Raw genomic sequence first — 27,345 nt, forward strand, 5'->3', positions numbered from 1 at the left:
TTGTGGTAGCAACTGTAACTATTTTATTAGTGATAAATGTTAGGAGTGATTTTGTTTTAAATTTTACATCCAAACATTTTTTTCTTCAGGCGGGGTAATAAACTGATCATGTGATCCTCTGTGATTGGCTGAAAGAAAAAAAGGAGAAGCAGCGATTTTGAAGCTGTTGAGACATTATTAAACAACATTATCCATCACAGGTAATCCTGAGCAGACTCTGCACCACCTCCTGGTCAGGCAGGACACATCATTCTTAGTTTTGCATGATGTTGATGTGAGCCTGAAACCTCCAAAATCCAACTTTGAAACATGTGAAAAACTGTTTTGCAGCAATCAAGATTAAAGAACAAGAAAGAAAGAATCTCAATGTGTTTAGAAAAGCTTGTTTACTTATTTTCATAAAAATAAACCATGTAAAGGTCAACAACATAAAACAAACACTTAAGGAATGGATATTCCCACCACAAGGCCTCAGAGATGAACAGAATTGGGGTCATTTCAAAATTCAACTGAATTTCAGTCCAAAAGATTTGAATTTGAACAGTGTGGAGATAAAGGACAATTCTGTGGTTTCACTCAATTTAAATTCCATCTCGAGTCTAATTCAGTTAATTCAAAAGAGGCTAAATTCAAATTTGGAAAGAACTCCGGTTGTGAATCGACACCAACACTAGAGGACGGCGAACAGCATAAAAAACTTCACAGAGGAGGAAAAGAAAGCATCGTCTTCATTATGAGGTGTCCATAGCAGCTGTTTCTGAAACATAAGAACACACACATCTCTCTGTTCATCATGTAATGTCAAATCTGCATATTTACACAGAAAGAAAACTGAGCATCTTCTTTTCCAGCACTGCTGCAGCACTGAGTTGGGACTAACGCCTTGTCACATTGTAGCGTTTTTCTCCTCAGATCACTTTTAGTTTTCTAAACCTAAATTTACACTAATTACTCCCACAAGGGGTAAAAACCAGTGTTTAACTGAAGCTTGTGTGAACGCACCATAATGGAGCTGCTGATACAGAGGATGAACAGCAAACTCACGTGTTTCATTAAAGAGGAAGGAATCCTGATACTCCTTCATGTACTGAGAGGATCTGGCCTCATCCAGGAACAGAGAGTAAACTCTTTTAATGTCTTCTACCTGAACCTCTGTGCCCTGCAAAGCAAACAACAAACAAATGACACCAACAGAGTGAACGTGACAAAACTAAAGAAATGCCACACCAAAGAAACAATGGAGAAACTCCTGTGATAACATGCTGCAGCTGAAGTCTGCTCGTTCACGTCAAGCTAACCTTGCGTTTACGACACACCAGTCCTGCGGTGCTGATCAGCTGGATCGCGTAGCGCAGTGACGTTTCCATGCCAATACGAGTGAGGACCGTGTGAGCCTCCTCGCTCAGCTCCACATCCTCCTCCTCACACCTGAAACGGAAACACGCAGCTTTACATTTCATCTGTGGCAGAAGATGGAAGCGTCTGCTGAGCCAATTATGAACACGCGTTTTTACCGGATCTTCAGGATCTGCTTCGTCTCCTTTTCGGTGTAAGGGGAGGTGGCGATGATGAGCAGCCGATCAAGGAGATCGATGGGGATGCCGTGAGGGCTCTGATAGTTTGTTCCACGGATTCTGCAGGGAAATGAACGAGTAGCACATTACTAATGAAACACCCAAATTATTCAGTTATTTGTTATTTGTACTGAAGCGGAACGCTGACTAAAAGCAGTATGGTTTGGAAAAACGGTACCGAGTGATGCCTCTGTTGGTGGCCATAATGAGAACTGGGGAGAGGTCACTCTCCAGGGCACGGTTCAAGAAGGAAAAGCACTCCATGTCCAGCATATGCACCTCATCAATAAATAACACCTACAACCAAGAGAGAAACGTTTAACAGAAACACATGAAAAGCAAATAGAAGCATATAAAAAAAAACTTACCCCTGGAATGATCTCGGCCTTTCCTTCTTCCCTCCACTCACACACTTTGGCATTAATCTGCTCGCGGACTTCAGACTTGATCTCTCCGGTGTCTCCAGAGAAGAGAGCCAGGAAGCCTTGTGTGCGACTGTTAATGACGTCGATCTCGTGGAGCGACACTGTGTGGACCACCTCTTTTCTCTTCTGCAGCTCTCCCTCTGGACACTGTACAAACTGGGTCTAAAAAGATGGTAAAGAAACTGGTTTTAGAATACAGCAACCATCCTAGTGTGAAAATCTCCAGTGGAGTTACAACAGCACGATCTTAGCGCTGTGACAACAGACCTGAGCTCCCATGGCATCGTAGTCTCTGGCTCTGGTGAAAGAGCGCCCCAACTTGGTGATCTTTCCAGTGGCTTTATCAATAGTGATAACATCTCTGAGAGAAAAGCAAAAGAAAAGCTCAGAAGACATGAGAGTCCTGTGCAAGTCTGAGTGATGCTGTAAAACTTCATACATAACAGGTCCTGTAACAAGATCACCTACTGAACTTACCCAGCTTGCACCTTCTCTTTACTCAAACTGTCAATCATCTTGTTGCCCAAGTCATAGATCGTCTCCATCTCCGTAGTCTTTAGCGTCAACTTGCCCACCTTTGCACCCTGATCCAAGGCACAAAATGCTCAGTAAGTTATATGAAGTACAGTGTTTTATATCTACAACAGTGTTTACATGTTCATTTAACTACATGTGAAATCTATACTGTCTATGACACTCGGGTTGGGCGACTGGATGAAAATATCGATTATTGACAACAGGCTGAGCCCATCGGCCCATCGGCGATCGTTTTCACACGGGTGATTTATTTATTTATTTGCCCGCCCATGAGTAAGTTTGCTAAGAATGATGGAGCTAATAGAAGCAGTCAACAGAAAAAAGATAACAGCACCCTCTTTCATCTGCGAGCAAACGCCCCCTCCTCAGAGTGCGCCCAGATGCTTGATGATGTAGCTGCAGAAGCTGCTGATAGCCTAGCATACTCAGCTGGACGGTGGACACGTGCATGCTCATGCAAGTTAGCCGTGTTTGAGTACTTTGCTCGCACTATACGTCTGCACAAGCGCACACCGCTTTGGTTACATCCTCAGGTTTACTGCTTTCATCTGGCTTAAAAATCCCAAATTGGCAACTTTATATATTTTAGTGCTGTCAGCGTTAATGCGCCATCGTCACGACTAACGCGATTAACAAGTAACCCATCAGTGCGCAGACTGAGTCAAAATCCCTGAAATGTCTCTGTCAACACATTTCGGGCAGTTTGTCCAAAGTTCGTTCATTCTGCGCTCCCGATGGGTTCAGCGTGTTAAAAATTTTAATCGCGTTAATCGTGATGACCGCGTTAACGCCACAGCCCTAATTTTTGGACTTCTTCTGTGTTGTAAACGTGCAAATCAGTCCATGCATGATTACATTGCTCCGCCCATCAAAAAGTCTGCGCATGCACAAATATGTCGCCCATCGTCGATTATTGGACTGACGATTGTCGGTTGGAAAATTTTTACATATCGCCCAACCCTAGTGTGACCAATAAAATACTTTCCAAAGAACCACATAAAAAGACTGGGTTAACTATATTATGAGTGTAAGCTGCTTACTGTTCCTGTGGCTGGTCTGTCAATCTGGATCTCGACCACCTCTCCTTCAATGATCTCCGTCTCCTCTCTGTTAAAAAACAAAAACAGTTAATAGCAGTTCTTTTCGTATAAGAAGATTTACCAAACCCTATTACAGCATTTGCTCACTCACTTGATCCTTACTCCGATGGCTTTTCTAAAAGCTTGGCTAAGTGCCTCAGTCTTGCTCATCTCCAGGGAGAAGATCTCACTACCAGCCAGTGCTGTAAAGGGTGTATCAGGGCCAAGAGACTGGGCGATGCCTGCATTGGAAAACCCCCCAAAATCAAAAACAAAGTCTCAGCCAAACCTACACTCTGCCAATCAAGCTAGGAGCAACAAAAATGTACCCTAAGCCAATTCCATCAATCCAAGAAACCAATATCTTCTAACTGGGGCTGATATTATGTTCTGGAAAGCTTCCAGTGGAGCTCTTACCCATAGCAATTGCAGTCTTTCCTGTGCCAGGCTGGCCAGCAATCAGTACTGCCCTGCCAGCAATGTGGCCATCTTTGATCATCTCCAAGATGACTCCTGCAGCTCGACGGGAGGCCAGCTGGCCAACCATCCCCTGAGACACCTGGAATTGAACATAGACATGTAAAAGGCACATCTCCTCTACACAGACACAGAATATTTAAGTCACAAATCTATTACATGCCCCTTAAGAAAGAGAGGAAAAGGGAATTAAAGCTACCTGTCTTGGCTCCAAAGCATCATCCAAACCAAGGCCACGAATGTGAGAATGTGCACCTAAACACAAGGTGAAAACAGATAAAATAATGTGAGTCACAGGAAGTGAAAAAACTCTCAAGAATCAGGTACCATGTGCACCTATCACAGCACTATCACACAGTAACCAATCATGTGTTTCCGGGTCTCAGTCCTACCAATTCTCTCGATTCGTGTGATGTCACGAACCTCTGGAACCTTTGTAGTTGCCATCTGTATTAAAAGCAGAGAAATCATTCATTAGTCACTATAAAGTGATCCTGCCCGCTTTCCTACCACTACTTTTAAATTTAAAAACAGGCATTATTAGACAGAGTATTCAGAGTATCCCACTCTATGTCAGAATGTCAAACAATAGATAAATAAAAAAATATTCGATCCAGCAAGAGGTTCAAATATTTCTACTGACGTTTTAACGACATACAACCCAGTCACCATTAAATAAATGTTAAAAAACAAAACACTTTGGTGATAAGACTACCACAACATTAGATTGTCAAACAATTAACACTTTAAAGAGCCCGTCCTGGTCAGGTGGTTGTCATAGTGACAGAGTTGAGCGCATGCCACAACAGAGTAAGAACAGTGTTAGCATTACGTTAGCCTAGTTTCTAAGGCTTTTTATTCTTCGTATTTTCACTTTTTCATATAAGCAACGGAAAGCTCGGGTATCGCCATTACACAGATTTAATAACGTGGTACACCAAAGCCACAAATCTAGTTTGGCGCCAAGTAAACAGAGCAAGGACAGTGACAAGTAATGCTAACACCAGCTAATGTTATGTTAGCAAATTAGCTAGCTCCATTCAAAGCTTTCTTCTTTGAGTAACTCCTGCTTAGCAAGACGAAGACGCGATGTTCGACAGAACACGAAAGGATGATCTTACAGGACACATCCTGTAACACCACAGTGTGAAAACCTGGAGTTAGCACTGTTTATATTGATCGCATGAACACTCACCTGTGCAGCCACACTTACGAAAATGTGAGAATGCGGCGCTTCTTTCTGATTGTGCGCAGATTAAAAGCGTCCGTACAGAAACCGCTTCTTTTATTTCTTTTTCCTGCTAGGGGATGTTTGGGTTGACTGCCCTCTATGGGCTCGATGGTAAAATGACAGCACGAGCTTGTGACTTACAGGGAGTGGCAGGAAACCTTACCGGTGTCTTGATGCATTCTCAATCATCCAGGAAAGTAAATCTCCAAAAGTTGAATCTGTTCATCTGGACGTAGCGTTTGGTGGGAGAAAAGTTTCGTCACTCATCCAAGTGACTTCTTCAGTCTCAGCTGACTGCAGGTTTCCCCAAACCTTATAAACAGTACATTTGCATAATGACTGAACCCAGCCCACTAAAGGAACAATGGGCTGTGAGGTCAGTTCCTTAATCATAATTGTGCAAATTCCCATGACCATTGATCAACAATCACTGGCCATCTTACAATGCTGTGATTGCAGCCATTCCCCAACTCTCTGTGAATGGTACTCATGGCCATTGATCAGTGTTCTTTGATCAGTGGGTTCTGGTCAGTGATTGTTGATCAATGGTCATGGGAATTTGCACAAGTATGATTAAGGAACTGACCTCACAGCCCATTGTTCCCTCAGTGGGCTGGTTTCAGTCATTATGCAAATGTACTGTTGATAAGGTTTGGGGAAACCTGCAGTCAGCTGAGACTGAAGAAGTCACTTGGATGAGTGACGAAACGTTTCTCCCACCAAACGCTACGTCCAGATGAACAGATTCAACTTTTGGAGATTTACCGGTGTCCTGGATTATATTTTGGACATTTTAATCCGTGAAGCCCGTTTCAGTCCAGAGTGGTTAAACTGTGTGCTAGGCTCCCTTTAACTCCCTTTTCACATTTTACATTTTCATCTCGCAACAAAATAGCCCGTCCGTGGAAATCTTTAATATTTACTGGTATAATGTAGAATGTAGAAATGTCAATGTCATACTGTACGTAAGCTGGACCAGCCAAGGAAGCATTTTGCACTGTTTTAGTTACTGTTTGCACACGTTAACAGCGGAAGCTTTCACTTCAGTCACCAGCCACGATAAAAAAAAAAAACCTGCTCAAACTTGGTACTGCAGACGTTTGTCCACCAGAGGTGGCAAGACCCCCGAGTTGTATTAAAGGTTTAAGAATTTCAAATTTGAAGCCAAAGTTTTTGCAGAGTGGTATTGATGACCGCAGCAGGCCGGATAAACGTTTGCTACCACCAACCTCAACTTTCTACAGGCTTCGCTTCATTCATCTTATTGTGCATAAAAGCCTCTCTCATTTTTTAAACTGAGAAATATTATAATCCAAACTATGGAGATGAGTTTGAGATTTTTATTGTCATCTTTGTCTCAAGCTGAGCTTCATATTTGCAAAAAGTAATTTTAAAAGCTTAAAAAATCAAGACTGCAGTATTATTGAACAATGGGAAAGCTTGCCTGCTGATTATAATCTTAAGGTTTCTGGAGGGGTTTTCATATCCTCTCCACTAGACCGCTCAAGCTTCACCTCAAGGCCCAGGCTTAAGATTCCACAAACTGAAGTCGCTTTATTTAAACATCACAGCAGAGCGACTGCTGCATGGTAAAAGGGCAAACCTTGGATTGGATGCAGTTTTATCATCTACGCTGATCAAGTAGAACTCAAGTAGTAAATTTTGCAGCTCCTGAGTCGCTACACTAACTCAGAACTTTTTAATGAAGAACTTGACGATACATTAGGACTCAGTCATACTTCCATTCAGCATAACGAGCCTTAAGCGTCACAGAAACCTCTCAGTTACACCTCGCCTGTTCCTGTAGAGTTCCCTGCTGACCTCTCAGCTGCTTTCCAAAACACTGTGCTTTAAGCACACACAAACACACCATCTCCTACCAGTCCACACGCAAAGCTGGGTCTATTTTACATTTGCTTATGAAATAATTGCACTCTGAGTGATGTTGCTAATGGCAGGAAATGTCTGACTTTTAAAGATCTTACAGATCTGGCTTAGAGCTGATTAGCTTGAAGAGTGAGTTAGGAAGCTCGTCATCGTAGAAGAAATGAGAGAAAAAAAATCCACATCACAGCTCATGCTTGTTACCAAAAGTTTATTTGATAAAAAAAAGCATAATATCACAAATGGTCATCACATTGTACAAGGTTCATTATTTTGAATTATAGTGTAAATATGCATATACTATATTATTTCTGAATTAGTAAATGCTCATTGACTTTCTACAACTAATTTTACACTGAACACATGTTGATTTGCTGAATATTTGCTCATCAAGCATCGTTTCCCCCATCAGCACATATTGAATAGCAAACAAAACAACGATCTAATATTAGAAAAAAAAGGGGGGGGGGGGAACAAAAGCATATTTTCTCACAACAGTACTCGTCATCCACACCCACTGATCTTTGGATATGTGTTACTTAATCACAGCTGGATAATGGTAATGGCTGACTCATACCAAACCCAGAAGCCTGGATAGACAGGTTCACTAAAGGAGGCCTTAAAGCGGTGGATTAGAGACATGGTTTCCCCAACAGTGTAGAATGAGAGAGTACCCCCGGCGTGATCCAGGAAAACGCCGATGCGGGAGGAGTAGGGCGCGTTGACCTCTTGCTGGTCCTTGTTGTGGCGGGCTGAGTAACTGGAATCAGAGCAGAAAAGGCTCCATGACTTGCGGTTGTAGCCGATGCGGCAGCTGTCACCGTAGCCCGTTCTCTTGATGCCTTTGTAGGCGATGCCGATGGAAGCCCCCTCCCCACTCCAGTCTACCTCCCAGTAGTAGGTGCCTCCAGAGAGGGGCTCCTTACACAAGACCTGGGGCAGGGAGTCGAACCTGGCAGGGCTGTCAGGGTAGGACTGGGGGTCTCTCTTGAGGGCAGCTTTTCTGTTCCCTCGTGACAAGTAAAGCTGTCTGTAGGCTGTGTTTTGGTCAAGGGTGAGCTGGCAAGCATCTAAAGGTGGGTGGAAGATAAGTTCATTATTTACTCAACAAGAGGAAGTGCTTAACTTAAATCACTCTGGGATAAATGTAAATGAGGAAAGCAAAGAAAGCCAAAGCATCTGTCCTACAGCAGCTGAAGCACCCCACTCCAATGCAGCAGCAGAACGTCATCAACATCTCAGTTAAACTTCTACTCACTGCGGTAGAAGTTTAATTAGCTTCTGCAAAACACGCTTTGAAGAAAAAGCAAGAGACCCTCTGGCTGGACACAGAAATCAGAATAGTCACCTGACTGCTGTGTATCTCCACCTCTGCAGGTCACAGTTGGTGAGACACCCGATGCCCTCGGCTAGATCTGCCCGGCCTATGATCTGGAATGCCAGAGGTATCAAACACTGTTTGTGAGTTTGACCACAAACAGAATTCCAGCTAGCAAAGACCTTTTTTAGCTGTGAGGCGAGTCAGTGACTGTGCAGTTTTTCCCCTGCTGAGATTTTGAGCCCCCAACGATTTCTGTTGAAAGCTGGATTAACCTCCTGAGACTCTGTGTCCTCATATGGGGACATTACATTTAGACTTACACTTCATCTTACTCAATAAATGTTTTATACTCTGTTAATAATGACCATAAAACTATATTGTGTTATGCTGGAAAACAAACCCACTGTCTCTCTATTGAGGACATACTTTTTAATATATTTATATATTAAAAAAAACCCTTTCTATTCAAAGGCGATGCTTCTTTTTTTTAAACTAATCAGCTTCAAGAAAATTTGGAGAAATTAAAAATGCATCCCAAACGAGAGCTCGGGTTGCAGGAGGTTAAAATGCAGCTTAAGTAAAAATGACATAGCTGTGCAATATTTGCAGTGAATCAGTCCCAACCTCTGTCAACACTGTAGGACAAACAGCAGCTTCTAAGAGCAGATTTAGTGGTCAGCCACAGGGTCTGACAGAGAACCCATCTAATTTGCGTCATGCAGTGAACTGAGCAGCGAGAACAGTGAACTGTGTGGATCAGAGGAGACTCACATCTCAGGAAGTCCTCCCTGTACTGAGGCTCCTTGACTGGCATAGACTTGTACATGGGAGCTTCGTCACCTGTAAGAGGAAACACACAGAAAATCAGACAGAGCTGTGTGTCAGCAGTTTTTTAATGTGCTGCAGCTGAACAGCTAATATGTGTGCAGGAGGTAATGTTCCTGTTCACACTATCAGTGATCAGGCAAACACTTCTGTTTTAGAGGTGAGTGTAACCTGTTAGGTTGACATTTGTGATCAAGGTAAACATTTCAGCGTGAGGCAGCGAGTGAGCTCAGGGGCAATCTAACAGGAGAATGGAAAGAAATGAGGAAACGGGGCCAGATGATGAAAAACCTGAGCATTATGACTCAACATCATTTCTCAGTACCACATCTTCTGGCTTTAGGGACTGACTAAGTCTGACTCTGTGCTAATGTTGTTCCCGCCCTCATTTATTGTTGTGTGTATGAGCAAGTTGTGAAATGATGTTCTTGAAAGACTGACTCACTTTTTATTGATTGATATTGTTTCTTTTTGGAATCCTCCAGTTCACAGAAGGTCATTTTGTTAACTGCAAATACAGAAAAAGAAGTTCATTTAAGTCATCGTGCTTTCTTCATATGTTTGAAATAACAGTGAAATTAAAGCAACATCAGACTGCAGTAGTCAGATTTCCTCCTGCATCTGTTCTGTGGACATCGAGACGTCAGTGCTGTCTTCACGCTCACCTGTCTTGGCTACCTTAACCAGTTCGTCATTGCTGGAATCATTCAGCTGCTGTTTCAGCTCAGAGACTGCTTTAGTCACCGGGCCGAAGGAGAAGTACGGGTTGACGCTCACCGACGGCAGCTCCTCGGCCTCTGTTTGTGCAATCAGCATGTGGTAACTCTAATAACAAAATAAAAGTAAAATAACACTGATTATGTTATATCAGATTATATTTTTATCTTTATGAGCATGCCTTCCTGAGCCGGTGTGGCGGCTGCCAGTTACCTGGATGAAGTGGATGTGGTCCTCGGTGCGAGACAGCTGGGTGATCTCGTTGTCTCTCGCCTTCAGGTCGGCGATCTCATGAGTCAGACGCTCCAGATGGCTCTCTGCATTGTTGAGTGCTGCCCGCTTGTTGGAGGATATCAGCTTTGCCATCTCTTGCTGCATCCTCTCAATGGAGCGCATCATGTCGCCAAACATCTTCTCACAATCCTGAAGCGCCCTCTGGGCTGAGCTCTGCACAGGAGACATTGGAGTGTGTCATAAGGTGAATTAGTGTCACACTGGTTTTTACGATGACACACTTAGAAGAAGGAATGCTGTCAGTGCTGTTAGCTGCTGTGAGTTTCCGTTCAGCCTGTAGTGGTCAGAGTGCTCATATCGGTCTGATGGATGATAATGACGGTGATTGGGCACAAACCTTGAGAGAGTCCACCGCGTGCTTTAGTTCCTCCATCTGCTTCAGGCGATCGTGAATCCTCTCCTGGATCTCAGCCTGGGTGGCGCCCAGCCGTTGCTATGAGACAGTTGACAACGTTGATGATTATTATGACAAGAGTTTTATAGTAAAAGTAACTCAAATATATTAAATCATCTAAAAAACTTTTAACTTAAATGTTTGGCTTCTAAGTTCAGGAGTCCAGCTCACTGGACGCCAACACCTTTCTCTTTGTTTGCATGAATGGGCGTCTATTGTTCGCTGCTCTTTCATTCTTTGCTCCCCACCCTTTAACTGTTGTAGTGCACCGTGTTACAGCTTTCAATCATAAATCAGAACACAGAATATTTTACCCTTATTTGTCACATGTTTTAGCATTATTATTGAACCAAAGGAGGACAGGTACGAGCGTGCGTTGCCTACCTGTTCCTCAGATCTCTCCTGCTCAGCTGACACCATGTCGTGGCCTTTGTGCTCTTTCACCGTGCACAGCACACAGATACACATCTGGTCGGTGCGACAGAACAGCTCCAGACCCTTCTGATGCTGCGGGCAGATCTGCCTGTCCAGGTGGCCGATTTCATCCACCAGCTTGTGCCTCTTGAAGGTGGCTGACTCATAGTGGGGCTTCAGGTGCTTCTCGCAGTAGTGCGCCAGACACATCAGGCAGGACTTGACGGCTTTCTGCTTCTTGCCAACGCAGATGTCACAACCTACATCCTGGGGTCCAGCGACGTTGTAGTCGGGGGATGGAGGTGGAGGTGGAAAGGACTCAGTGTTGCGTTGGAGCGTGGAGTGCCTTGAGCCTCCAATGCGCCTCGGAGTTGGCCTCTTGCTGTAGGACACCCTGCACTCCGGGCAGTTGAACGATCCGGTGTGTTCAGCATGATCCCAGTATGTCTTCAGGCAGATGGAGCAGAATATGTGGCCACATGGGATGGACACAGGGTCCCTGAGATATTCCTTACAAAGGTAGCAGGTGTCTTGGTCAAAAGACATGGAGACAGTTTGCTTCTTTTCCCTCTAACGCCGAGAAGATGACGTGAAGTCAGCCTCACTTGTGTCAGCACAGTGGCAAAGTGACTGCACAGGTAGTACGGGTGCAACCTATATAGAGTAAACAGAGAGGGAGGATAAACAGGTTAAGCCGAAACCAGTAAAACAAGGGCGGAGAAAGAAAAGGACACAATGAGTAGGTCCATGTGTTACAGAATGCTAAGAGAATGAATGATATGTGCGATCTGAAGATACGAGTTTTGAGCCAAAGAGTTGTCGTTTCCATTTATTACAATTTGACAATGTAAAAAAAACAAAAGGTCCAAACTAAGATAGAACATTTTGAGCAGGAATGATGTGTAATCAAAGGATACCCGGTAATATTTATAGGAATGAAGCATTATTTGTTTTTCAACAGAAGTGAAAGAAAAAATATAAAGCAGGTGTGTCACTGCGTGTCAAAGATTTCTTGGAGACAGGCTCTTCTCCCTGGGCATGCAGTGAGTCCCACTAAATTCACAGGATAAACTGACTTTTTTTTCTATATTTTGAGTAATAATAAAATAAATAAAATGGCATAAATTGTAAATGAGTGAGTGAAACCTTCCCAAATGAACCGTTCTGCGAGCTCTGGTCAGATTCAATCTGTTGGATTTCCTAAAGTGCTGCAATGTTGACTTCACCTGTGACCAGTTAATTATTAACCGTGTTTACTTTGCATTGCCACTGATTTCCTCTGACAGGATGCCACAGTTCTCATGAGCTGAGCCTCTGTTATACACATGAACTCAACTGTAAAGGTTTCTACCAATAAGAAACTAAAGTATTTAATAATGTATCATCTTCTGCACACACACAAAATCCTTTCCTCTGTATATTTTACTTTATGGCGAACACGCCTCCTGGCCAAGATGGAGTTTCAGTGTCAGATAGGAATGCAACTACACTTGATAGCCGAGATAGCAGAAGGGCCAAGAAAGCCTGCTTAAAAGATTCCATTGTGTGAGAGCTAGCAGGGTCTAAACAGAGTGCCGGGCATTACAGGGTCTGCTGTGTGTGAACAACAGTAACTGCAGCTGACATGTATGACCAAACGTAGCATTTAACCCAAAACTGCACTGGCTGTGGTTGCACTCCTCACTGGGACTTTGTGAATTGATATTGGAATAAAACATCACGAATATCAGAATCTTTATGTAATCTCTGGTTTGTAAAAGTTACTTATTTTATTTCAATTTCACTGACATTGAAAGGATTTCCATCACTGTTCTCTGCAATTAACGTAACTTATTTAAAGTCAGCGTTAGTTTAGGGTAAAGTTCATTTAGATACTTTTCATACGATTTCTTTAAGTTTCATTTCTTATTTTATGCTGAATCATTTTAGGACAGTCTGTAACTTGTGTTCTGTAACACTGCTCATCTGTTTGTAATCTGATTACATACCAGTGACATGCAACACACCCTTTTAAACTGACAATAGAACTGTTAGTGATGCAACAAAAAGCATGTCAGGACTGTCCTGATGGCAGATTTTCACACAGATTTTCTGTTTTCGTTTCCATAAAACAAAAAAATTATTTTTTTTATTTTTTGGAGGAGAAAAACTGTCTGGAGCTACGAGACGAACAATATTTCACTTTGTCATCTGCGCATAGTTTTGTTTTTTCATACGCCCGTTATCCAGTTCCAGCAAACACAATGATAGGAGCAAAAAGGTCAAACAAGCATCTGTCAGAGTTTATTCCTTCCATGTGACTCGACCTCTCCTTACAGGGGTGTGTTCGAGAAACAGAGAGTGCTCAGATCTTAACTTCTTTTGAAGTTCTCTGACTTTGTGATTCAGTTTTTTTCCGTGTTGCTCAAAAACATTAAGAGGACTCTCAAGCATGATAACACAAAGTTCATCTCTGAGGATGTCAGTGTGCCCGGTTAGGGAGCATAAACCACTGTGAATCTGTTGCACCTCCTTTGGCAGGTTCACTGAAGAGGCAACAACAAGACAACAACGAGGCTTTGCTGGTGGTGGCCACAGACCATCGCTCTCTTTCCCCCGACTCCAGTGTTACGTTCTGCTGATGTTCTTGTCGTGGCTCGCTGCTGGCTGCAGGTTTCCCCGACCTTATAAACAGCTCAGCTGCATCACGACCTAAAATACTGCTTAACAATGATCGTTAGTGTGCATGTGTAAGGATTTGATACCGTTCCCTTCATTTTTTCAGGACTCACTTTCAGGCAAACCAAATATTTATATCATAACAATAACAAAGGATGTGCACATTGTCTTTTTTTTAAACTCTACATCCTTATCTTTACCACAACAAATGAAAAAACACGGGAATGCAGTTCTGAGCCCCAGAACGAACTGTTAGGCTTCTTGAACGCTGTTATATGTTTTGGATCATCCTCTATCTGAGTTATGCTTCCTGTCAAGCAACATTTCTTCTGAATCTTGCAACAGTCTTTTTCTCCACACTGAAACCTTGTGTATGCACTGATGACCGATTCCTGCATTTTCACTTTTCTTTAAATCTTTCTTCCTTTTTAAGTGCTCATTTCACTGGTTTCCTTCGACCAAACAGCCACTTGCTCTCTCCTGTGCTCACCTTGAAGAAACCATGCTCACTGCACTTTAATAAAGGGTGACCTTTCCCCTTGAACTTGGACTATATATGACTGTGGATGACTGTGGAGTTTCGGTCTGCTTTGTTGAAGAAAACAGCCTGATAACAAGCCTGCCACTCTTTAAAGTGGGCGTCTGCTCAAATCTTAATAAAACTGACTGCAAACACTGTTCTGCTTCAGACTGGCTTCCTCAGAGCAGGATACATTTGACCAAACTTGTGCTGTTAAGCTTTCACTCTTCTAGCAAGCACTCTCATTTAAAACTTTGATTCAAAGATTTTTTCCCTTTGGCAGTCGTGCTCTCCAAAAACAGGTGGTTAATCTGTAAGCACAATGCTCCCTTTACTCTGGAGGAAGGAAGGAAAACTGGCTTATCAGAAACCTGACCAAATACGGAGAGGTGAAACTACCTAGTGCATGAAGTAATGCAAGATATGAATTGAAGGTGGAGCAAATGTACCTTTTACAAGCTGAAGATTACTTTGCCATGTGATTGCAGATCAGGCAAACATACATTGCACAATTTTATTTGAAGCTAATTTCAAACAGTGTTCAAAGAGTGTTTGTATTTCTTTTTTAACAATCTGTACTTTCAATGTAATTTCAAGCAGGAAACTGAAAATCATGCCTGTGAATTGGACATTAGTAAATGGTAAATGGACTGATTCTTATATAGCGCTTTTCTACTCTCCCGGAGTACTCAAAGCGCTCTATACAAAGCCTCATTCACCCATTCTTAAACTCAAGTGCAACGTAAACTACAGGGTGGGCCATTTATATGGATACACCGTAATAAAATGGGAATGGTTGGTGATATTAAAGTCCTGTTTGTGGCACATTAGTATATGTGAGGGGGCAAACTCCTCAAGATGGGTGGTGACCATGGTGGCCATTTAGAAGTCGGCCATCTTGGATACAACTTTTATTTTTTCAATAGGAAGAGGGCCATGTGACACATCAAACTTATTGGTAATGTCACAAGAAAAACAATGGTGTGCTTGGTTTCAACGTAACTTTATTCTTTCATGAGTTATTTGCAAGTTTCTCTTTGTTCACAGCCATTGACATGTCGAAGAGGTTAACACGTGAGGAGATTGAAATTGTGTTGATATCTGGTGAACGCAGTAACCGGGTCATTGCAGCAGATTTCAATACAAGACACCCTACGAGACCACCCATCTCCCATGCTACAGTTAGCAAACTGCTTGGTAAGTTTTGTGAAACTGGTTCAGTGTTGGATTTGCCAAAATGTGGACGCAAGAAAACTGTCACTAATGAAGAAACATCAGTGGCTGTCCTAGCTTCATTCAGCAAGAGCCCACAGCGTAGCACTCGCCGCATGTCACTGGAGAGTGGCGTTAGTCAAACATCCCTTCGGCGGATATTAGCTGCTCACAAATGGCACCCTTACAAACTCCAGCTACTGCAGCATCTCAACGAGGATGACCCAGATCGGCGCACAGAATTTGCAGAATGGGCAAAACAAAAATTGGAACAGGACCCTCAGTTCACGCAGAAGATTTTGTTCAGTGATGAGGCAAACTTTTATGTGAATGGTGAAGTTAACAAACAAAACCACCCCTATTGGTCTGACACTAACCCACATTGGATGGATCCCTCCAAGACTGTTGGAACAACAAAAGTGATGGTTTGGTGTGGTATATGGGGTACAATGATAGTGGGTCCATTCTTCATCAATGGAAACCTCAAGGCCACTGGATATTTGAAATTGCTACATGATGATGTGTTTCCCTCTTTATGCACTGAAGCTGACACGTTCCCTGAGTTTTTCCAGCAAGATGGTGCACCACCACATTATGGGCGCCAGGTCCGAGCATTCCTAGATGAACAGTTTCCTGGAAAGTGGATTGGTCGTCGTGGGCCAGATGAATGGCCCCCAAGGTCTCCTGATCTGACCCCCTTAGACTTTTATCTTTGGGGTCATCTGAAGGCAGTTGTCTATGGTGTGAAGATACGAGATGTGCAGCACCTGAAACTACGGATACTGGATGCCTGTGCTGGCATTTCTCCTGCGGTGTTGCTATCAGAGTGGGAGAAGAGGGTTGCATTGACAATCCAACACAATGGGCAGCACATTGAACACATTTTATAAGTGGTCAGAAACTTGTAAATAACTCATGAAAGAATAAAGTTACGTTGAAACCAAGCACACCATTGTTGTTCTTGTGACATTACCAATAAGTTTGATGTGTCACATGGCCCTCTTCCTATTGAAAAAACAAAAGTTGTATCCAAGATGGCCGACTTCTAAATGGCCACCATGGTCACCACCCATCTTGAGGAGTTTGCCCCCTCACATATACTAATGTGCCACAAACAGGACTTTAATATCACCAACCATTCCCATGTAATTACGGTGTATCCATATAAATGGCCCACCCTGTACATTCATACTCCGATGAACGCATCGGAGGGCAATTTGGGCAGACTGGGGGAGCCAAGGATTGAACCACCAACCTTCCGATCAGTAGCTGATCTGGTCTACCACCTGAGCCACAGCCACCGAAAGAGAGTGAGTAGAAGGTAGCAGATTAGGCCTAATTGAAATGCTAATGAGAGGCCGGTGATGTCAGCAGACACTTCACGCTGTGGAGAGAGTCAGGGTCACCTCAGGAGTTCTTCCCCTGCTTTGTTCTAAACAGTAATACATGCAGGAATTATGAGGGGGACATTTTGCACTGCCACGTAACTCGAGTGAAATATGTGCACAACTATGCGAGACATCTACCGCAACAACACCTGGGCACGACAGGAATGTGCCTGTTTGAGTATTTGCACCATGCATTTATGTTTCCCTTCACCGTTTGACACATGAATGTTTTCTTACCACTGAAAAACAGAAACCAGCCGCATATCTGCAGATACAAGCGGCCACGTAAGCGTGAACAGACTAGTCGGGCCAGTTACAGAGCAAATATTACAACTTTTAAATGAGTGTTTCTCTGACGAAAGATGTAAGCAGAGACGTTTGAGGTCATTCTCAAACAGCGTGTGTGCGTGTTTGTTTATTGGGTGGTCCCTGAAATTCCTTCAGTACCTTAGGCTGCATGTATGTTTGTCGGACTATAACCGGTTTAAGACAATGGCGATTCTGTGGGACAACAATAGGTGGAAATGCAGCTGCCAAGAAGTGTGTGCGCAGCTCACCCGCAGATGAGCCACATGAGAAATCCGAGTGAAAGAAGAGGAAGCTGCAGGGAAATGGAAACATTTTCTTGCACATTTATTGTCACGACTTTGGTGTTTTACATTTCATTCATTCTCTCTTTACTTCACTCTGCTCTCTCTCTCCACTCCTGTCTGCCCGCCTTCTCTCCTTTGCTCTTTTTTCCTCTCGCTGCTTGTTCAACCTGCTTATCTGAACTGGGCAGGGCCCGATGTACTCACAGGACAGGGGGGAGGGCCTTGCCTGCTTTCAATCAATAACCTTTTGGAATTTAGAAATACAAGTAGGTCCTGTCTCTGGCAGGCTGTACCACACTCTTGAGGGCGGGCTTACAGGCACACTCGACGAAATCCCTATCTCCTTTTGGCATTCTCCCTGACTGTTTCTCCAGGGCTGACTGTTTGGAGTCCACCACAATGGCTGATCACACCTCTCCAGACTACTTCAGCTGCTCTCTGTGTCAGAACCTACTGAGGGACCCTGTGGCTATCCCCTGCGGCCACAGCTTCTGTATGGACTGCATCAGTGGCTACTGGAATGAAGCTGACTACACAGGGATTTACATTTGTCCCCAGTGTAAGATCACATTCACCCAGAGGCCTGTACTGAGGCCCAACGCCACTCTGAGCATGGTGGCTGAGAAGATCAAGAAGAGCGGTCTGAACCTCAACCTCAGCACGTCCCAGGGGAGCGTCTTTGCCGGATCAAACGACGTGCCCTGTGACTTCTGCATCGGGAAGAAATTAAAGGCTGTCAAGTCCTGCCTTAACTGCCTGGCATCCTACTGCGAAAAGCACTTGAAGCCACACTATGAATCAACCACGTTCAAGAGGCACAAGCTTGTGGATGAGTTAGGGAACTTGGACAGGAAGATCTGCCCACAGCACCAGAAGTCCCTGGAGCTCTTCTGTCGCACAGATCAAATGTGTATCTGTGCCATCTGCACAGTCAGCGAGCACAGGGGCCATGACATCGTGTCTGCTGAGGCAGAGAGGGGCGAGAAGCAGGTAAGAATAACTTTCAGTGATGCCTCCTTTTAACAGACAAAGACCAAGCGAGCTGTCGCCTGAGAGAGACCGCAAGCTGAATGTTTTGTTTGATAGGTTAGGAACACATCCTCTCTGGAATAACTCGAGCTAAAGCAAACAGGCTGTTTTTCTCAATTCCTTCCCCTGAACTGCGACTGGTGATTGTACTTTGACCCATTTCACCAAGGCTATCAGCAACCCTGGCAAGCGTTCACAGCCGCCAAAACAAATCCAGCCCTGTGATTAGCTGGACACAGGCCGGAGGCGTGTCTTACAGGCGTTACCGGTGAAAGCGGCTTTCCAGAAAATGCGGTGATCCAGCTGTGGGATAAATACACAGAAACTGCAGCCTTCTTTCTGCTGCGCTGGTTCCCACCTGTGGGAGTGAGTGTGCAGCGGTGCAGGAATGTCGGGGAGTGCAGGCACTCTACACCTACATTCAATCTCTGTGAGCAATGTGCATTCAAATGACTCACTTTGCCTGTAACACAATGTGGGATAGACATGAATGTCAATAGATACTGTAACGTAGCAGCTGCGGTCATATGAGTAATCAGGGAGTGTTTTTACAGCTGACATGAATGCAGGCTAAAGGAGTTAATGTGCCACCATGAACGCATATTTTATCCCACTGTTGGCTTTACAATGCGGGGAGTCTGGTTTCTCTCATCTAAAGATTTACAACCTGAGTCTAACACATCTCACTCCATCTCCCGCTCTGTCTCCCCTCCCCCTCTCGTGTTGATTTCCCCCTCCCTAGATTCCCCACATTCCTCAAGCTTATCTTGAAGAATGGGTTGGTGGGCTCGAGTAAAAGCTGAATTAGAAGCCTTCTATTCTGCATGTCAGCGCTGCGTGCACCTTGAAACATCTCTTTAAAAGTCATACGCTGGTAGATTCACATTCCTGACATGGCCAGAATTCCTCCAAAGATTTTCCCCCCTCTCCCTCTGAGATAAAAGCGGGATGTATTAAGAAGATCTTTGAGAGGGGCTTATTAAGTACGCCACAGGGCCACACCAGATACTCCGAGATGAGAAAGAATGTTTGCAGGCTTTACATTTGGTATAACTTTTTTTAAAAACACACACACACAACATTCAGCTGCATTTTACATGATAGTAATCTTAAAGCCAGTTTAGCTACCAGCATGAGCACAAATGGTTGGGAAATTATTGAAACGGATGTCTCTGTAATACTCCTTTATTCTGCAGAAACTGTTGGGAGTCTCCCAAGCTGAGATTAAACAAAAATGCCAGGAGAGGGTGAAGGAGCTGGAGGAGCTCAAGACTGCAGTGGATTCCCTCAAGGTAAGGCCTCAAACAACCAGATCAGTTTCTACACAAAACAAGATCAGTCTCCCAAGATTGTTTAGTTCAGGCTGATGAAGATCAGGCTGTAAAGCAATGACATCCTGCTTGCTTTGCTCAGAACTCAGCCCACAGAGCCATGGTGGAGAGCCAGAAGATGTTTGAGGATATGATACGCTCCATTGAGAGGATGAGGTCAGAGGTGAGCAAGCTGATTGGAATCAATGAGAAGGCTGCTTTCAGCCAGTCCGAGGCTTTGATCGAGCGTCTGGAACAAGAGATTGATGAGCTGAAGAAAAAGGAGTCTGGCCTCAAGCAGCTGTACAGCACTGAGGACCACATCCACTTCCTGCAGGTAACACGCAGCCATAAAGAAACTGTGTCAAGAGTTGACATTAAGGTTACCTGTCATATCAGGCTAATAAGATTTTTATTAATAACTGATTAACGATGACGCCGTAAAAGAAATATTGAGCCCGTTTTTTAAAAACTGGGTGGATCAATACATTTCCATAATATGACACTCACAGTATTGAGAACCCAGGCACCCACGTGTCACCGTCCATGTGACCCTACCTCAAATTTCTCATTGGCTCTCATGTTTCCACTAGAACTTCAACTACCTCTGCACCCCCACTGACGATGGCTTCATACCCAGAGTGACCGTGAACCCCGACTTCTCCTTCGCGGCTGTCAGGAAAGCTGTGGCTGAGATTAAGGAGCGCCTCGAGGAGTTTGGCAGAGAGGAACTGCTCAGGATTTCCAAGTCAGGTGTGAGCAGCACAAACGTAATGTTGAACACAAAGAGTAAAACTTCCAGGTTTCTAACCGTGTATATGTTCTACTTTACAGTGAATGAGGTCCCAGTTTACACTACAGAGAGTCGAACGTTGGACAGAAGGAGCAGAGGTGAGCCTCCTATAGCAATTTATAACCTCAAGAGGTTAATTATTATCGATGTGGTTGAGGGAAAAAAAGGCAGTCGCAGAATATGTTCCCGAGTTAAAAACCACTCCAAAACCACACCAGCGAAAGAATTACAGGCATTTGTGTGGGCGTACGAAGTTCACCTTGACCTAACAAAGAGATATTTCATGTGCAGGCAAAGAAATGACAGTGGACAACACTCCTCCTCCAGAGCCAAAGACCAGAGCTGATTTTGTGAAATGTAAGTTGTTCTGGAACACAACTTGTATTCAAGTATTCATTTTTTCAACTTTTTTTAGTCTGACAGTTTGTATTTTACTGCAGTGTGCTACTTTACTTGTACTCCATGACATCTCAGGAAAATAGGTTTTACTCATTGACTTTTTATGGCACAGAAATCTCTTGCTGCAGGTTAATATCCTTAATCATTTCTCTCGTATTAGTTATAGGATAAGGCAGCACTTTTGAAATATGTCCTGAGCTAAATAGCCTCAAAGCAGCAAAGAACATTTGACTTATATGAAAAGGTAAAATGCAGCAGTACAGCGCTGCGCTATCAACGTGCAGGTTATTAAACAATAAATCTGTAACTGACAAACACTTTGTAAAAACCTACATTTTTACTGGATTTAAGTCTGTGTAGCTGTTTTAGGAATTATATGACTGGTATTTTTTTAATTCATGTTTAGCGTGGATATTTCAGAGGTGCACCACAACTACATTTGAGGATCGCTGCTCTGTTCTGCAGTAAAACAGCTACATTAAGCTCAACTTTTAAAAACTCTACATTGAATCCAATTCAAAACCGTGTAAACAATGTTGTCTTTCCTTCTTCAGACTTCTGCCAACTGAAATTAGATCATAACACGGCCTACAAGGAGCTGTACATCTCTGAGAACAGCAGGAAAGTTATCCGCACCAGGGAGCTGCAGCCCTATGGGGACAACTCAGAGAGGTTTGATAGCTTTGCCCAGGTGCTGTGCCGAGAAGCTCTATCTGGAGGCCGCTTCTACTGGGAGATTGAGTGGAGCGGGGAGTTCTCCATCGGAGTGGCCTATAAGAGCATCAGTCGAAAGGGCAAAGGTTCGCTCTGTCTGCTGGGCTATAACGACAAATCCTGGAGTCTGCTTTGTTCTGACTCCGGTTACTCAGCGTGGCACAACCGCGTGGACAAGCCTGCCAATGGTCCTCACTCCCCGCGGATAGGCGTGTACCTGGATCACACTGCAGGGGTGTTGGCATTTTACAGCATAGGCAACACCATGACCCTCCTGCACAGGTTTGAGACCAAATTTGCCGAGCCCCTCTATCCGGGCTTTGGAGTCGGAACGTCAGTCAGGATCTGCAACGTCAAGTGAACGCTGACATTTGAGCTCTGTTTTAAAAAGATTTCTGCGAATACTCACCAGTGCTTTTGGAATATCTATTTTTGCAACCATTGTAAAACTGTCTCACAGCTTATTTTTTTAAGGTTTATGATGCTTCTTCCAAATGTGTATACACTTTTTTGAACGCCACACATCACAACATGTATTAAGCTTTGAATGTGGCTGTCAAATCATATTCTCATGGCAGTTTAACAAATATATATATATTATTGAAGTACACAATTCCTACATAGTCACACAAGAAAAAGAGAAGTGTTATGCTATTTGGCATCTGATGATATCTGCTGGATAATATTATAACATACTGAAGTGTTTAAACATTTTAGCTGATAATTTGTGTCTATAGATTTATCCAAAGTTAACAACGTCAGTTTTTGATGTCATTACGTTTTTCACTATTGTTATTGAATAATTATTTTTAAAATTGCACTCCTACGGCAGGTATGACTACTATGAAGGCGCATTGTTATAATTTCACTACTATTCCAAGAATGTTGTCATTTCATTTGGTCGTGTTGTGATATTATCTAAAGGTCGTCACATGAGTTTTTTCACTTGAACTAACCCTTATTTAATTTTGTGTATGTTTACTTAGATAATGGACAGCCAGAGTATAATTGCTATCAAAGAGATAATTGTTTTGTAACAACATTGATGCATTTAAATAAAGAACTGATAAATGAACAGAGCTTGTCTTGGTACTGTGAGCCGTGTGCAGAACTGGACCAAATGAGACGGGATCACCAAATGTAAATGCTTTACTGGGTTAGAAATGGTGCGTGTGTCTTATGTGGAATACTTGCAGTATGTTCCACATCATCCTTTGAAAACACAAACTACACAGAGGGAGCTGTGCGGTATTGACACAGCTCCCTCTGCTGGTTGAATGTAAGAACTAAACCGTAAGACCAAAAAAAAAAAGTTTCAGTTTGAAGGACTCAGCCTATCAGAGACACTATTCTGCTCAGACTTGATGTTAAAAATCCACCATATAATCAGAAAATACAATACAGCCCAATTTAAACGCAGTCCTTTAAAGTGTGGCAGCAGCACAGCTCGTCTCCCATTTGGAACATCATCCAGTCCACTTGAGAAGGATACCGAACCGTGAGCTGCCCCTGATGCATCCATCAGAGCGAGTGTCTGCATGAATGTTAAATGTGCTGTATGAACGTGTGATTGGCAGTGGAAAGGGCATCGATTGTTCACATTTAGCAGATAAGTACTTGAAAGACCAGTCTTTAATTTTGCAGCACTTAACTACAGCAGGATAGTAATAGTACAACACAGGATTTCATGTTGGTAGGTTTTGCACAATCGTACTGACAGCAACAGTAACGATGATTACACACGTTCAACTCAGCTTTGAGCAGAGGAATAACATTTTGTAGTAAACCTGCAGATTAATTAAATATTGAGGTTAAATTAATGGTTCAAAAACAGATTTTTTTTTAACACAACAAACAGCTTTACTGGTTCCCATATTTCTTAGAGTAGGTTGAGCATACAATGCTCAAAAGAAGAAAAAATGCTTTAAAGTCCAAAATTTAGACATTGTAGCCCACGATGCCTCCTTTGCCAATGCACTCTCCAATGTAGAACCACATCAGCACCTCAGTGGCCACCAGCCCGTTCCTTAAAGCATCCTGTGGGGAAGCAAGGACACCGGTTGGATTTGCATTTAAAGAAACATCAAAAGCACAGAATTAGAGTTAACACTCAAAAACATTATATTTGCTGCTCTGGATAATTACAGGTTTAAGGTGTATTTCACAGATTAATTCATAATTTGATCCATTTCTGTCAGTAATTACTAATATGACGAAGGAACTCGCTAATGAAATACTGAATTAACATTTCCTGTACGACACACAGTGATCAATAATATAGCATCACATCCCAGGTGCTTTTTCTTATTATTTTAAAAACAGATTAAGGCATTTCTAAACATACCACTTTTCTTTAGAAAACATTAATTATTACTATTTGCACACAATAGCAGACTTATTGCCATCCCCCTGAAAAAGTCAACTCTTCATTTAGCCATAGCACAAACTACTGCTGTGCAATGAATGAACTCTGTAACGCTCAGCTTTAAAATCAACATATACCAAGTTCTCACAGCATTACAGAGCAACTGAGGGGTATCAACAACAAGTTCAAAAGCCTGTCACAGGTAGGAAGCAAAGGATTTCCAGGACTCTGGAAGGAAAATTAGTAAGAAGAGTCCCAAGACCACAGAACAACTGCCAGGACATAAGTTAATGATGTAGCCAAGTCTGGAATTGTAGTCCAATCACTAAAATCCTGAGGCTGCAGACGAGACACTTCAAGCCAGACTGAAGAATACTAAAGACAACCTGGAGAAAATTATGCATACTGTAGCATGTCTTTTGGTCAGATGAGACGATACTACGGTTACAAACAAGCTGCTGATGTTTGGAGAAAGACAGCAGAGGTGTACAACCCAAGAACACCATCCCCACAGTGAAGCATGTTGGTGGGAGTATTATGCTGTGGAGATGGAAATCGCATCATTGTGGAGGGAATCATGAAGAAAGACGGATATGTGAAGATTTTGAAAGAAAAGTAGTCAGCAGCAAAACTGGGTTTAAGTCACTGTTGCTTCTTCTTCCAACAGGACAACGACCCAAAACACACGTCGCTCCTGGTGAAGAATTTTCTCCTGAAGACCAAAGTGAACATTACTGACTGGCCTAACGTGAATGCTACTGAAAATCTGTGGGGGTGAACTGAAATCCATTAAATCTGGAGAAGCTTGAGAGATTTGCCAAAGAAGAATTGGCTGGATTTGCTCAGGAGACGTGTGAGAGATACAACACAACAAACAACTGGAGGCTGTTAAAAACTTTCAAGTTTGTCCTCATCCACGTACACACACACACACACACTAAATTCAGTGCATCACTGTGTGGACAACCACAGCTTTTATAATAATCCTGACTGTTCACACTGAGAAATATTTTTCTTAAGACAACAGCAATTTGCCCACACAGTCTCAAAGGCGTTTTCTTTACTATCAGAAGCTCGCAATTTGTCTTTATTTTATGTCCTAAGGAGATGACAGACCTGAGACGATTTAAAGTCAGCATAAGATATTTTGGTTGGACTTATTCATGTGACATCTGCCTGTGCTTAACATACACGAGCATGGCCAAGTGGACGTGTTTTTGTTTGTTTGTTTTTACATAAACAACAATGACCTGTGTCTTAGGTTAATACGCGTACCTTCACTGTGGTTTGACCGAGACGTCCCGTCTGGAACCCCTTGATGATGTTTGTGGCCCCCTCGATAGCTTTAGGGATCTCAGCAGGGGCAGGTGGGACAAGTTCAACACGCGCATAGTACCAAAAGTTTGCCAGGCGAGGTTTGGAGTAGGTGACAGCGGCTGAAAGAAAGACAGAAAATTAAATGCCGCTATCGATTCGCCATCCTAGCTGCAGAGCTTCTGAGAAGCTTAGCTGATAGCATTAGCCATCAGCTACGCGGATTGTGTTTGACGAGTGCAAACCAAATAAACTGGAGTACCTGCTTAGCCGCAACACATGTCAAAACAACAAAAATACAGCATATCAACATCAAAGGCCTTCTACGTCTGAAAGCGTCAGTTAACGTTACACCTGCTTCATTCAACTGACACCCGGACACCGGGTCACAGTGTAGCTGACAGCGTCGGCCTATTGAAGTCTTCTCACCGAGGAGAAAACTGCCTACCTCAGCCTCCACTAATCGACCCGTCCAAATAACAGACTAGCTCACCGTTAACCAGGGTGGGTACTTTAGCAACCAACTTCTGCACTGCCTGTGCCATTTTGAGGCGTTTGTGATGTTAACTATTCACCGTCTCTGCTAGCCGACTGAATGTCACCTCCAATAGAAGGACCCTCGACTGCAGCTGACCACACAACTGCCTGAAGAGAAACCGGGAGGCTTCTTCTTCTTCTTCAGTCAAGTTTAACGGCAGCTTGCATCCAAAACTGTTGCATTACTGCCATCTCCTGGCTGTTAATCGTCCGTCACTCCTGAATCCTTAGATCCTCTTGATGAGACCAGTATTTCTCAAAAAACGAAAAACCACCACTTTCCCTTCACCATGACTTAACTCATTAACCACTTGTTCAAACGTAAGTTCCCTTCCACCACTCATTTCACCCCACATCACCCTCCTGTGCCTTGCATACTTCCTACAACTAAGGAGTACATGCTCAACCGTCTCCATATCAGTGCACCCATCACACAACCCAGTCGGATGTTTACCTATCCTAAAAAGAGTACCATTTAAAAAGCAGTGGCCCGTTCGTATTCTACTAATAACAACCTCCTCTTGTCTCTTTAATCCGCTACTCCTCTTTGCTTCTATTGTGTGTTGTACCCTATACAAATGTCTCCCTTTTGTGTCAGTATCCCATGCCATTTGCCAGAAGTTCTTACTTTCTGTCCAAACTATACTTTTCCCTTCAGATTTTGACAATGGTATCTGTACATCTATGTCGACTCTTTTAACAGCTGTTTTGGCCAACCTATCTGCGCTTTCATTACCCAAAATACCCACATGAGCCGGAGTCCACATTATTACCACATGTTTATTTTGGTCAGACAGTCTATGATGAGCAAAAAGAATGTCATACAGAATTTGCTGATGGGTAGTTGTGTATCCTTGTTCAATACTTAATAATGCGGACAATGAATCACTGCATATCAGTACTTTGGAGACTCTGCTGTCTTCCACCCATTCTAGAGCCAGCAGTATGGCATACAATTCAACTGCATATACACCCAGACGAGTTGATGTTCTTTCCGCAATCTTAATATTTAACTCTGGAATTACCACTGCTACACTAGTTGCTTCAGTTTTAGGATCTTTTGACCCATCTGTATACACCTGTACAAAGTCACTGTAGTTACTCTCCAATCTGTTATAGAATTTTTGACAAATATCTGTGGTCACTTTCCTTTTTTTAGTGTCCGTTAACGATCTGTCTACGTCAATATATTTCAATGTCCATATGGGTCGTAAAGGCCACAACACTGTCTGATGGAAGTCTTTGTCATACACTTTAAAAGTTCGTGCTCTATCATCCCCAACCCACCCAAAACTATTTTTAAAAACCTTTCCTCTTTCCCAACAAGTCCCTAACACTTTC

General features: G+C 43.1%; 4 protein-coding genes across 7 annotated transcripts; 1 reads left to right on the forward strand and 3 right to left on the reverse strand.

Annotated features, from left to right (window-relative positions):
* Window positions 1–367: 367 nt before the first annotated feature.
* Window positions 368–5,416, reverse strand: ruvbl2 (RuvB-like AAA ATPase 2). Of its 3 annotated transcripts, none has more exons than XM_031748138.2 (14): window positions 5,288–5,416; window positions 4,485–4,539; window positions 4,292–4,347; window positions 4,033–4,174; window positions 3,728–3,857; window positions 3,577–3,643; window positions 2,477–2,583; window positions 2,267–2,360; window positions 1,943–2,161; window positions 1,753–1,871; window positions 1,515–1,634; window positions 1,299–1,428; window positions 1,045–1,159; window positions 368–757 (listed from the first exon to the last, which is right to left on the reverse strand). In XM_031748138.2, the coding sequence occupies exons 2-14, from the start codon at window positions 4,537–4,539 to the stop codon at window positions 732–734; spliced, it is 1,380 nt and encodes a 459-aa protein (XP_031603998.1). In that variant the 5' UTR covers window positions 5,288–5,416; the 3' UTR covers window positions 368–731. The 3 variants fall into 3 exon arrangements, with proteins under 3 accessions (XP_031603998.1, XP_031603999.1, XP_031604000.1); XM_031748139.2 differs by having other exon boundaries at window positions 732–757; window positions 5,306–5,325; XM_031748140.2 differs by lacking the exon at window positions 5,288–5,416 and adding an exon at window positions 4,736–4,797 and having other exon boundaries at window positions 732–757.
* Window positions 5,417–7,403: 1,987 nt separating this feature from the next.
* On the reverse strand, window positions 7,404–11,817 carry ftr83 (finTRIM family, member 83). 2 transcript variants are annotated; one of them, XM_031748129.2, is made up of 8 exons: window positions 11,143–11,817; window positions 10,702–10,797; window positions 10,284–10,517; window positions 10,019–10,178; window positions 9,799–9,861; window positions 9,300–9,368; window positions 8,556–8,638; window positions 8,137–8,277 (listed from the first exon to the last, which is right to left on the reverse strand). In XM_031748129.2, the coding sequence occupies exons 1-7, from the start codon at window positions 11,716–11,718 to the stop codon at window positions 8,586–8,588; spliced, it is 1,251 nt and encodes a 416-aa protein (XP_031603989.1). In that variant the 5' UTR covers window positions 11,719–11,817; the 3' UTR covers window positions 8,137–8,277; window positions 8,556–8,585. The 2 variants fall into 2 exon arrangements, with proteins under 2 accessions (XP_031603988.1, XP_031603989.1); XM_031748128.2 differs by lacking the exon at window positions 8,556–8,638 and having other exon boundaries at window positions 7,404–8,277; window positions 11,143–11,816.
* A 5,961-nt stretch (window positions 11,818–17,778) lies between these two features.
* Window positions 17,779–22,865, forward strand: ftr82 (finTRIM family, member 82). Its single transcript, XM_031748099.2, has 7 exons — window positions 17,779–18,533; window positions 19,769–19,864; window positions 19,986–20,219; window positions 20,476–20,635; window positions 20,717–20,773; window positions 20,967–21,032; window positions 21,629–22,865. Exons 1-7 carry the CDS (start codon window positions 17,943–17,945, stop codon window positions 22,147–22,149), a joined length of 1,725 nt encoding a protein of 574 aa, XP_031603959.1. The 5' UTR covers window positions 17,779–17,942; the 3' UTR covers window positions 22,150–22,865.
* A 535-nt stretch (window positions 22,866–23,400) lies between these two features.
* On the reverse strand, window positions 23,401–26,120 carry LOC116326708 (ATP synthase subunit g, mitochondrial-like). The gene is made up of 3 exons (XM_031748098.2): window positions 25,961–26,120; window positions 25,429–25,589; window positions 23,401–23,825 (listed from the first exon to the last, which is right to left on the reverse strand). The coding sequence occupies exons 1-3, from the start codon at window positions 26,010–26,012 to the stop codon at window positions 23,727–23,729; spliced, it is 312 nt and encodes a 103-aa protein (XP_031603958.1). The 5' UTR covers window positions 26,013–26,120; the 3' UTR covers window positions 23,401–23,726.
* Window positions 26,121–27,345: the final 1,225 nt, after the last annotated feature.

Source organism: Oreochromis aureus, linkage group 10 (genome assembly GCF_013358895.1).
Source record: "Oreochromis aureus strain Israel breed Guangdong linkage group 10, ZZ_aureus, whole genome shotgun sequence".
Lineage (NCBI taxonomy): Eukaryota > Metazoa > Chordata > Actinopteri > Cichliformes > Cichlidae > Oreochromis > Oreochromis aureus.